General features: G+C 37.3%; 1 protein-coding gene across 1 annotated transcript in view; it reads right to left on the bottom strand.

Annotated features, from left to right (window-relative positions):
• SLC4A7 (solute carrier family 4 member 7) overlaps positions 1-12,584 on the bottom strand; it is a 160,834-nt gene that overhangs the window by 14,088 nt on the left and 134,162 nt on the right. Inside the window, exons 16-25 of the mRNA XM_074945637.1 lie at positions 12,324-12,569; positions 10,567-10,672; positions 9,365-9,526; positions 7,543-7,656; positions 5,906-6,067; positions 5,329-5,580; positions 2,252-2,320; positions 1,511-1,684; positions 969-1,100; positions 60-160 (exon numbers count right to left, since the gene is read on the bottom strand). Of these exons, the coding sequence (XP_074801738.1) occupies positions 60-160; positions 969-1,100; positions 1,511-1,684; positions 2,252-2,320; positions 5,329-5,580; positions 5,906-6,067; positions 7,543-7,656; positions 9,365-9,526; positions 10,567-10,672; positions 12,324-12,569 (1,518 nt within the window). The remainder of the gene's footprint in view (positions 1-59; positions 161-968; positions 1,101-1,510; positions 1,685-2,251; positions 2,321-5,328; positions 5,581-5,905; positions 6,068-7,542; positions 7,657-9,364; positions 9,527-10,566; positions 10,673-12,323; positions 12,570-12,584) is intronic.

Here is a 12,584-nt window from a genome sequence, read left to right as displayed (position 1 = left end):
TGTAATACAAAGCGATTTAAAAAACCCAAATTTCAAAAAAGCAGTAAGTTGTATCATACCTGTATTTTAGGGCCTTTACAGGAATCTGTAAGAGATTTCCTCCTTCATATGGAAGATGTACAGTTTCACTGTCCACTGTCTGAAGCATTCGCTCTGCTTCCTGCAGGTCACATGCATGACATAAAATTACTCAAGAAGCAGAAAGAACAATTAGCCCAAGCCAAGGAGATTGAGTATTACACATTTTCATCAATTCAGTAGGAAAAATTACCCATTTACCTTTGAATATTGTGGTGGCAGGGGGAACTTCCCTGAGATAGTTTTCTCTCCCTCCCCTCGGCTAAATAATGTTTAAGGTAAATAAGAACCTCTAATGATATATTTAAAAGGTTTGTTAGGGAACTGGCGATGAGAGGGTTAGTTTATCTGAAATTTTAATGGGGAAAATTATACAGGCAAAATTATTGGTAAAAAAGTATCTATTATTCAGTTTTAACTACAGCCCTGTCACATGCAGTGGATGAAATCCTAGCCCTAATGAAGTCAGCAGAGTTCTGTCATTAACTTCACTGGGGACAGGGTGTCACCTTATGTCTTTAGAGACTGGTGAAAATCCCAACACAACCAGTATGTCATGGTAGACATTGCTTCTGATGCCAAATTTGAAAAATCCACTGAACCACAGTTAGGTATCAAATTCCATACCATTAATATCTTTATAGTTGTCCTATTCTTTCCTTGAATCCTAACAGAGATTCTGGCAGTAACTCCTAAGGCAGAGAATTCCAAATGTTGAGTACTTTAGATATAAAAACCTAATGTTTATTTAATGTAAACTACTATTTTTTTTTTTTTTTTAATTTCATGCCAATTACATTGCCTTCTAAATACTAGGGTATTTGCTTAGGTTTTCTGTAGCAGTTTCCTCTCGCAACTTTCAACTCACTTTTGGCCTTTTGTACACTTACCTCTTTTGCCTTTTTCTTTTTATCATCTTCTTTCTTCTTCTTACTTTCTGGCATAAGGTCATCCAGCCAACTAAGCTCTCGTTTGGTGAAACATAAGTCCATGAGCTTACGAATGAAAACTAATGCTAGCACCTTTCAGGAAATAAGAAGAATCCTTTAGAATATATTTATATGAATGTCAGAAAAATAAAAATATGTATACGCTAATACGTTATCCGCTTCTTAAATCAAGGACAGAATATTTTTTCTACTCATAGAAAGGTTATCACATCATAACTTCAAAAAAACAGATCTGACTCACTACTAAAAGAACAGATGGACCATTGAGATAACTACCACAAAACAAATTTTTACCAAGTCTACAGCTTTTCAATTAAATCTGATGTTTATTTTAAAGAAAAGAAAGAAATCATAACTGGCTTCCAAAAAGGAGGATTTTTACTATAACCTTTTTTTAGTCAGCAAATAAACCCTGAAGAGATACATACACAGACCCTTTTGGAAAATTAATAGATTCCCGAAGATGCTGGGAAAGAACTTACCATCATAGGGAAAACAACAGCAGCTGCAGAGGCTTTAATCACCCATAAAAGAACTAGACAGGTGAGCTGAACAACTGTGAAGACGTGGACCTTCCAGAGTGGCACATAACGGAGGTAGATCAAATCAGGTTGATGTTTGGCAGGCATTCCAAACAACTTTATACGGTCAAAAAACTATATATTGAGAAGAAAGTCATCCTCAGTTAATGATTTTATCCATGTAGAAGTGGACAGGATAATTAAAGACACTGGGAATATTAAAAATAAGATTCCTTCATTTTACAGCCGATACATGAAATGCATTAATGTAGTGTATATTTGATTTAAGTCACTACTTGTTTAGTATTTTAGAAAATGGGTGTCAATATTTAAGGATTTCATATTGTTCAACAAGTGCTCAGTGAAAGAACACATGCCAGAATTTAAGTGTCCCAGAAATAAGAGCAATTATCCAGACATAATGCTCAGTGCATGTTTCTACATCCTAATCTGACAATACATTGTACCTTTACTTACATTTCAATAAAATGACATTTTAAAGTTCCCATTTCATTTGATGCAAAGCAACTGATTTCAGATCATATTTGCAATTTTACCCTGAGCACGTGGTATGTTTCTATTCATAGAAAGGATATTCCAGGCAAAGACAATTTAAATTTAGTGGGTTTTTTAGTAGCCTTATCAAGTACAAAATGTTTTCTAAAAAAAGCAATCAGCTTGTTTAATAAAAATGGAACTTGCCTGGATGCCCCTTAGTGAAGATACTCCCATGTAAAGAAAGACACCATACAAAACTGGCATTGGAATAAACTAGGGGGGAAAAACAAAGTTAAAAGTTTGCATTTATAGAATTACATAGTAAAATATGGAGTCCAGGTTAATGGAAGGTGCTTAAAGGAAGGGATCTAATTTTTCTTTTTCTTTTTTTTTCAGTGCTAGGTTGACATATGTAGAGTCCGAAGTCCCTTATTTAACCAGAGAATAAATACAGAACATGGCAGCAACAAGGAAGAGGGCAGGTTTGCCACTGTGCTTCAACCATGTTCGAAAGGGACTGCCTCTAGGATTAAGAAAAGTCTGCATGTCCAATCAATCCTTGGCCTGTCTGACACTGCAACCTGAGTGCCAGTTAGTACTAAATAATTTGGTTTATGTAATACAGACAGCCATCTGCTAAGAAATGGATTGAGACCACCAGTTTATTTCACATAATATGCTATCATATGATATTTGCTTTTTGGTCACTAATCCAGCTAACACAAGTGAAATGAAAGGTCTCTAAAATCTCCTGAACTATCCATTCCTCAAATTCTGCAACGCCATATTTTGCTCTGATAAAGGATTGCTTTAAAGCTTACAAAAGTCAATGGGAATCTTTCCATTGACTTAATGGGCCTTGGATCAGGCCTTTATAACCCATATATTCTAATGAAGAGTATTTTATAGGATATAGGTCAAGGTTGACTTTCCCTTCCAGTTGACTATACTGAAAAGTTCTAAATGCTTTGAAGACAACCAGGATATACATGTGCATCTTACAACTAATCTTGAACACAGGCCTTTACTGAAACTTGACAGAGAGACAGAATCATGAATCGTGCCCAAGCCATGTTCATTATATATGGTGGGGTGGCTCACAGTGAGGACATTTTCCTATTAAATAGGCATACTAAGAAATTTCATTGGGGTTGAACTACAACTACATTTAATCAGGTACGAAGAAATAAATACGTGCTTTTCATCAATATATTGAACAACAGCACAACAGCTTACAGCCAAGCATAACGGGGAGAGGGGGTAGTTGGAAGCAAAAGGGAAAGGCAATAGCCATTTAAATTAAAAAGAAAATTAGATGGAGTATTGCACAAGGAGTAGACATTCATTATTAGTTTCCAGCTGCCTTTGGCTCCATGGAAACTGAACAACTGAGTTTCATAAAAATCAGGCATTAAACGTTTAGAATTTGTGAAATGTTAAAGAAACAATATAGGTCAGATACCAATCTTCTGCATCTTTACTTCTCTACAATACTCTGTTAAGAGTATTAGAGGATCAGTTTTTGAATGTTTCCATTGATAGTGCCTTAGTGACCTCTTGGTGGCTTTCCCATTGTTAGATTGCTTTGTTTGGATATTTTCCTATAATCTAATCAAAACTTCTTCTTTAAGACCATTATTTATTGTAACACCCATGGTCAACCTCTAATACTTTAAAGCCATATGAATAGGGTTGGTCAGAAAACAAGAATTCTGTTTCATGAAAAATGTTGAGGTTTTGACATGTTCAAAAAAATTTGTGGAAAAAAACAGACGCCCTCACACACACCAGTAGTTAGGGAACTCACCTGGGATGTGGGAGATTCAGGTTCAAGTCCCTTCTCTGCCTGATTCAGGGTCTCCCATATTCCAAGCAAGTTTCCTATACACTAGGCTATTACCTAGTCTGTGGGGAGGTCTCTCTCTCGCTCGCATTTTCATCAAAACTGATAGATTTCAGGGAAAAGTTTTAGTTTCATTGAAAAATTCCTGGCCATCTCTATCACTGTAAGCAGTGAAAGAATAATTTAGAGATAATGCAGATGTGAACTGAGGCCCTAATATAACCTGCAGAACCTTTATTATGCATGGCGATGCATAGAAGAGAGAGGATTGAGGTTGATGCTCCAATACCAAAGTGAGTTTGCAAGACTGCTAAATAGACAAAACACAATATTGTGTGAATAGTGAGAACACAATATATGTAAATAACTGAGACAAACATGAAATACCACAATGCCATTTTTATAGAATCATTTCCTTGAGAAGTGTACATTTAATCTTTCTCCTATTCTACATTATTGCCACTCAAGCAGTTGTACAGAGCTATCGTATCTTTCCTCTTCCTTCACTCCCTTAGCTGAGGGGTGGGCAAACTTTTTGGCCTGAGGGCCACATCGGGGTTGCGAAACAGTATGGAGGACTGGGTAGGGAAGGCTGTGCCTCTGCAAACAGCCTGGCCCCCGCCCCCTATCTGCCCCCCTCAGAACCCCTGACCCATCCAACCCCCCCTCCCACTTTCCGCCCCCTAACAGGCCCCCCGGGACCCCTGACCCATCCAACCCCCCACACACACACACTCCTTGTCCCCTGACCGCTCCCTTCCAGGACCCCTGTCTCTAACTGTCCCCTCAGGACCCCACCCCCTATTCACCCCCCCCGCTCCCTTCCCCCCGGTCTCCTGACCGCCCCCTCCCATCCAACCGCCCCCTCTCTGCCCCCCAGGACCTCCTGCCCCTTATCCAACACCGCTGCCCCCTTACCATGCCAGCAGCAGGACAAGCTTATTGGAAAGCCTGGGAAGTGGGAGGGTGCAAGCCACGCTGCCCACACGGTGGCATAACTGCAGGGCAGGGGGACAGCGGGGGAGGGGCCAGGGTCTAGCCTCCCCGGCCAGGAGTTCAGGAGCCGGGCAGGACGGTCCCGCGGGCCGGATGTGGCCCATGGGCTGTAGTTTGCCCACCTCTGCCTTAGCTGCATTAGGGTACAGACCTGCCACAAGTTAACCCTGAGCCTGGAAAACTGAAAAATAACTAGTCAGAAAAGAGTCTTAAGTAATCAAGCATTTGAGATAAGGAACGAGTGTTTATCATAACCTCTATCTTCTCAGATGTCTTTTACTCTCATCTATGCCATCATTTCTATTAACTCTAAAATGACAACTGTAAAATGAAAGTGGATTTCTTTTAATTCGTATATTAAACTTGCTTATATTATCCAATAGTAAATAATGATATTAAAATATAAAACATGCTATGTTTTAGAACAACCATTATCTCTTACCTTCAAAACAGAGGTCATGAACACAGAAAGGCCCATCAGAACAAATATCATTAACCCTGTCACGCGCTGCTCCCGGATTCCCAAGAACTTAGGTTGCTCTCCTGGGGCAGAGCATTCAGATTCTACTTTTAGGCTATTGACGTGACTTATAGACAGGACAGTTGCAGCCACAAACCAAGGCAAGCCCATTATTGAACATATCCCTAGCATAACACCAACCATGAGCAGATCAAGATGATAGCCACAGCCTTTCTGTAAAGTCAAGTAAAGAAATGAGTTACCTGCAAAAATGAAGATTTGCAGCACATAAAAGATTTATACACTAAATGACTAAAAAAAATTCTCTAGATAGATTTCTAGAATGCCCACCACACTAGTAGCCATGTGTTTTGTTACTAGATATGAACAGGTCATTTAAGTAGCTGTAATTTAGTTTTATGTTTCAAAGACCTACACTATTTACGGTTATGTAACCTATTTAGAGAACACTGAACAAGTTTCTTTTGCAATAAGTTGTCTTACATGCTTACAATTGAGTTAGAATATATTCGAAAAATGAAGAAAAGCTAACTATTACCTTCAACTTATGCTCCTTTCTGTTTATGATTACTGCTGTGATTTGCTGGTCCATGAAAATGAGAATGGTACAGAGTAATGCAGGAAAAGCAGCTACCAGTAGTGTCCACCAAGGATTACCTCCAAGAGGATCTATGAGCCATCCCCTGTCTTTTTGAGTGGGCTGGAAAACAAATTTGAGTAATAGGAATGAAAGTCTATAACTGTAAATGCCTGCTATAATAAATAGTTCAAACTCAATTTAGATTAAATACTTTTTTTAAAAATGCCTTTTAAAAGAATCATATTCAAGTTTTTAAATTAATGAAAATGTCTTGGAGTGAAGTTAGATTATGTTATGTTTGTTCTCATGCTGTCACTTGGACAGCATAGAGGTCACCAACATTATGTGCCTCCATCATGTTCTGTCCTGAGTCTGGGTGTTACAGGATAGGATGCATGTGAGGGACAGGCATCTGTTGATGCTGACCAGCCATGTTTTAGGTCTTCTGGGGGCCTTTTTGATCCTACTTTATTGATGGAAAGTCTAAGATTTTTCCCATAAAGAAGCTGATATGCTTCAGAGCAGATGACCATACCATTTTAGAGTGTTGGGCAACAGTTTGAGGTAGTGGGACATGTTTAGTTATGGATCTCTTCATTCAACTTGAATTTGTCCATTTCAGAGTTTCAATCTTTTGTACATGCTTCATCTGAATGATATCCAACTTCTTTTCAATTTTGACACCGAGAGGTCATGTTTCAATCCCACAGGTCAAAATACTGGCCACCAAAGCATTATAAATCCTCAGTTTGTCTCTCTACTTATCAGCATATTGAGTTTATGAAGAACATTCTTGATCAGGTGCCCGTTTACTGATTATGCTTTTGCAGTTTGGGCGTCACGTTGTTTGTTGATGCTTCCAATGTTATCAGCAACAGAGCAGACCTAGGTGAAATCATCATCAATCTCAATTGGGGTGATCACCCACTAAGATGCTAAAGCCAGCAGGATGATCAAAACTGCCAACTGTAAGAAGTTTGGTTTTACCCCAATTAATTTTCAGGCCAACTTTTGCTGCTGAGCTTTCATGGATTTAGGTGCCACAAGTAGCTCATCCATTGATTTGATAACTAGTGCTACGTCCTCAGCAAAACTGGTGTAGGTGAGGATCTTACCAAGGGCTTATGCCTAAAACGCATTTAGTTAGTGTACTGAAGGAGTGGTGCAATTAGCTGCTAGGTGTGCATTATTATAACATTAAGTCATATGAGGGTGTGGTTTATGTGAAAAAAATTTAGCAAGACAAAACAAACATAATCCTTTCCATTTTCCTTGGCTTCTACACATCTCTCCTGAACAAGGGTTCATGCTACTCTGTGAGACAGAATAGCAAGGATCTCCAGGAACTTCCTTTATCAGATGAAAATTAGACCCAGAACAGAAAATGCCGAGAAATTAAAAACACACATCAATCCAGAAAAAAAATTAGTATGGAAAAAACACGCATATTACAGTGTATTTCTCTGCAAACACAAAAAAAGTCAATTTCTTTTTCCATATTTAACAGCAATTTTTTCATTTTTCCACTGTTCAACTATCCATGAAACTGCAGATCATTTAAACCTTTTTAAATGGACAAGGTTTTTGTTTCTTACTTCAAATTTCTCAGGAACATGTAATTTAGCAGAAGGAACTCCAACAAGCCAGTCAATCAGAACCATGATCACTATGGTCAGAAATACAGCAAAGTCACTGATTGTAGAGCGCACCTAGAAGGGAAAAAAGGTATCTTAAAACACAAGCTATTTTCACTGCTATATTTAATGCCTGTGAAAATGGATAATTTTTGCAACTTTAAACTAGTTCAATTTTTTAAATGATCAAACAGATCAGATTTAGCCCACAATTCCTGGCACTATCTTCTCTGATACTTTATCTGTAAATTAAAGTGACCTATTGTCTTATTGCCCACCCTATTAATGGAGGATAAAATATTATCTTAAATCCTAGCCTCGAAGAAGTGATCTGTTGGAGGAAACAAATTCCTTTAAAGGCCTTTGGAAATGATTGGGTTCCATTAGCCTTAAAAGAAGGACCAGACCATTAAAACAGGTCCCTCAGCCCAACAAGATGCATGTGCCTCCACCTCAAAATATAAAATACAATGGCCATCCCATAGCAAAAGTCATAGAATCATAGACTAAGGTCAGAAGGGACTATTATGATCATCTAGTCTGACCTCCTGCACAACACAGGCCACGGAATCTCACCCACCAACTCCTGTAACAAACCCCTAACTTACGTCTGAGCTACTGAAGTCCTCAAATCGTGGTTTAAAGACTTCAAGGTGCAGAGAATCCTCCAGCAAGTGACCCATGCCCCACGCTGCAGAGTCTAATTTCTATGCTTAAACTTCCAATCCCATCCTAAACACTACATACCTAGTATAGCTGCATTCCATATATGATAAGGTATGATTTCACTATGAAACAATAGCCATGATGCTTTTCTGCAAGATGCCTGCAGAAATAGTGATGACTTTTTCAACTTGCAAAACATTGTAGTGGCTACCCACAGGACGCCTCCCCATATAATAGAGCTGTAGCACCAGCCAACAGTGCTATTGACTAATCTCACGGATCTCCTCTCACTTGGGAGTTGGCTGGCTGCTCATCCCTTCCTTTCTTACATCTTGTTTCTACACTGTCACTCTTATTTCCAAGAGCACACTTTAGAATTTACAGTTTTACTGAGATCTGCATGTTTATACTTCAGCTAATTTGGGTTATACTGTAGGACAGTTTCAAGGTGTGGAAGATGGACTGGTAAAAGTTAATGTGCATATGTGGGTATGGGTTTAAATTTCACAAGCATCTTCCCCACTTTCTTTTGGCTAAAAGGAATTATCTTCTGGCACTTGATCCAAGCAGCAAGGATTAGATCAGCCCCCTAACAGAGGCTGAGTGAAGGGATGTTGCTCCCAACACTCTTGTGTTTGGCGATATACTTTTTCCCCCAGGTTAGGTATCAACCCATCATCCTGTGCCAATGGATGTGACAAACCGTGTGGATGTCTCATCACTTTGTGAGATCTGACTATATCCCAATGTGGATTTGGGGGCCTGCTTAGGTGTATGAATGTTTAAGTTACTCATTGTTGTGAATACAGTAAAGAATTTAAGAAAATGACAGTTCAATTATCATAATTTCAAGTACTTTTAACCATTTCCAGTACCCTCTGTCTCAGTGTCTATATTTTTAGTTTTAACTCCTAAATTTACAGCATTATCAGCCAATTATCAATCACTTATTTCTGTATCACCAGGAGAATGATAGCAGCAAACTAATATTCTCAATACAGTGTTCTGAACCTTTGGAAACACAGTAAGTAAAAGCAAAACTGGAGTGAATTACATCATTGTATGCAAGAAGGAAAGGCTTTCATTTCAAAGCAAAATGGCAGTGAACCCTAATTACCTTAGTAGGGAAATAACGTTTGGTCTTAAACTGCTTGAGAAAAGAGGAGAGGAAAAAGGTTGTAAAGAATAATATCACGGACCAAAACAGAACATCTGGAATATATGGGCCATGATGACCGCAAGCTGATCCAAGAAACACACCATGAAACTTTTTGCATTCCTACAAACAAAAACAACAAAAAAACAAGTTACACTCTTTAAAATAAAGGTCATTCAAAGGAGCATTATAACTTGAGGCCTCCCCCTTAAACTCACCAAAACAAAAAATTTGCACTGAAAAAGGCAATCAGTTTTTATTTTTTAAAGCGCAAAGTCTATACTGAAGCTTTCTACACAGACTAATTACCCCAAGACTTAAGGGAGGTAGGGACCATGCATCAAATGCTCTCAGCATATGCTCCTAAAGTTGGAGAAGTTTGGAAGCAAATCTTAAATTGTTAATTTTGTTTCTGTCCTAGACCAAAGGTGTCTAGGGAGGATCAAGGGAGAAATTTCAGAGTTTGTTGCTTATGTAGTAGAAAACCAGACAAACATTCTTATACTACCGTTTAGGACTGTGGATAATTCCTAAAACAAAAATTTTTTTAACTTGTATTTACTTTTGGTCCTAGCATAGAGTATGACAATTGAAGACTTATCTTTACATCTCCCTCACTCCCGAACCAAAAAATGATCCTCAAATGTACTTTATACAATTTTCAGACTCTAATTTAGCAAAGCACTTAAGTACATGCTTAACTTTACACGTGTACTTAAGTCCACTGAAGTCAATGAATCTTAAGCACATACACAAATCTTTTGTTGAATTGAGGCCTCATATCTTATTAAAAATGAATGTTTCTAAGATAATATATTAATACAGCAAAACAATTACCAATTAATATCAAAATAATCACCAAGCCTCTGAAAGAACTTGGCCCTGCCTGTCAAATACAGAAGCATGCATGGATAAATGTTTAAGATCATGATCAAGCCCTTACTGTGAAATTGAAAATTATTGGCATGGATCATAATACAAAAAAGAAGGCATCCACCTACTCAAAAGGGAGAAAATATTCTTTCATCTTTTCAATTCTCCCCTAGTGTTCTAAAAGTGTTCTGCATATACAGAATTCTAAAGAAGCTGATCCAGATTCAACTGGGGGATGAAACAAGATGAAAAATAAGTAACCCCACGTTTTAATTTTTTGAGTTACTCACAGAAACTGTGAGGTTAGTCCATGTTACAGTATCCACAGATGTATTGGTCTTCAGCCACATCTGTAAAGTTTCATTGCTAGGGTTCTGAGGCTCAGAACACACACATCTGAAAAGTAAAATTAAGTATCAGTAAAGAGTTTTTCATTCTTGTTTCAGTTTGCTTTTGAACTTTTAAACTCTTAACACAATGTTGCAATTTTAAGCTATTTACATTTGTAAAAAGTTAAAGTGGCTACAATAACTTCGATCCCAAACTACTACATAAAGATGACAGAGTACAAGGCTCCTCATTATGTGCAGTGAAATACATGAGATAAGAAAGTGGCTTTATTAAAAAGAACTATTAGAAATATTTTCTGAAGAGTTCCAGGAAAAAGTGTTCCATATATTTTCCTCTCAAATTCTAACACATTAAATTCCTTCAAAACTGTATAAAGCAAAGGTCTCTCTCCAGAAACAGGTAGCAGGTACTTATAAAAAAAAATTTCCTTATAAAAGGGACATAAACTTGAGGGGGGGAGATCACATTTATTTCTAGAACTTGGTGCCTACTATAATGAATATAACTGAACAGTTGATAAAAAACACCTGTTTTTCTTATCTGGTTTATACTGTACATTTGACAGACTTTGGGTAGAGTCAGTTTCACTTTTGAACCTGTTCAGTCATTAAGTTTTGCCATTGTTGAAAAGATCCTTATAAACATTAAGTAGGGAGCAGAAAAACCCCAAAACAATTTTTAAAAAAGACAGACATCATAGGGCACTCAATCTGAAAAGAAAATTATCTTAAAACATTCAGGCTGACAGCATCCCTTTAACAGAATTAAAAAATCTGAGGTTATGAACCTGAATTTTATGCTTGAATTGCACTTCACGTTAGCAAATTTGTTTGCAAGTGAAATGCATTTTGGGATATTGGCACTCCATAAAAGAACCTGCTCATGTAGCTATTGTGGGTTTTAATGGGTGGCCAGAGAAATAAAGACAAGTTATTTCAAATAACCAGAGACAGGCAAGAAGATAGTTGAACTATTTGCTAGGCTTAGAGAAACGGTTTTCCAATGAACCCGAGCCTGAAAATCAAACATAACAAGTAAAAATAAAAAATATATACATCTTGTGACTGCATCTAAAGATAGAAGGTGAATAAAAAAAAAAATCTGAAGGTACAAAATTTCCATCCTTATTGTATAAATTTAGTCTATATCATTATTTACATTATTGAAAACTTTTTACAGTACTAAATATTTCAGTTGACAAAACTCTTTACTCATATATGTACATATACTATTTTAAAGTTTTAAGATTTACTACACCATATCAGGTGTACAGCAAAACAAATTAATTTTACATAGCAAAACAAACGGATCTTCAGCTAGTGGAGATTTACGTCAGCGTAACTATTCAGACTGGTATAACAGAGCAGGACTTGGCCCAACATGTTTAAACATTTAGTAGAGATTATATGAAATTTATACCATACCTACCATGCTCTCTCTTATATGTACCTGAGATTGGGCTATCTATATGCAAAGCTGCAATTTTATGACTATGTAATAAAAACAACGTTCAAGATGCAAAAATTCAAGCATTCAAATTATTAGGCTTTTTTTTTAAAAAGAATTCTTGAAAGCATATTATTATATATGTTCATTTAAACTTCCATTTATACATTCAGAAATTTTACTAATGGACTGTAAGGTCTTCCATTAATATTATCCTGGTGTAAAAAAATGAAAAACACCTGACACTTACGAATATGAAGTCAATTTATCCAGGTCATTGTGCATATTGAAGGCATAAAGTTCTCCCAAATGAAAAAGCTTTTCCAATGCTTCATAGATAAATATGATGCAAATGAGTGCTGCAAAAGCCTCCTCAGTAAATCGAGTGATGTAACACACAAGGCTGCTTGCATCAGTTGCTACTAATACTATGCATAAAAATGAAGTCCACAGACCAATGCTTGTTCGCAGGGAAAGATAGGAAAGCCCATAGTCCCTGTTTGAAAAAAGA

This window comes from Natator depressus, chromosome 2 (assembly GCF_965152275.1).
Source record: "Natator depressus isolate rNatDep1 chromosome 2, rNatDep2.hap1, whole genome shotgun sequence".
NCBI lineage: Eukaryota > Metazoa > Chordata > Testudines > Cheloniidae > Natator > Natator depressus.
This window is presented reverse-complemented; position numbering and strand designations above follow the sequence as displayed.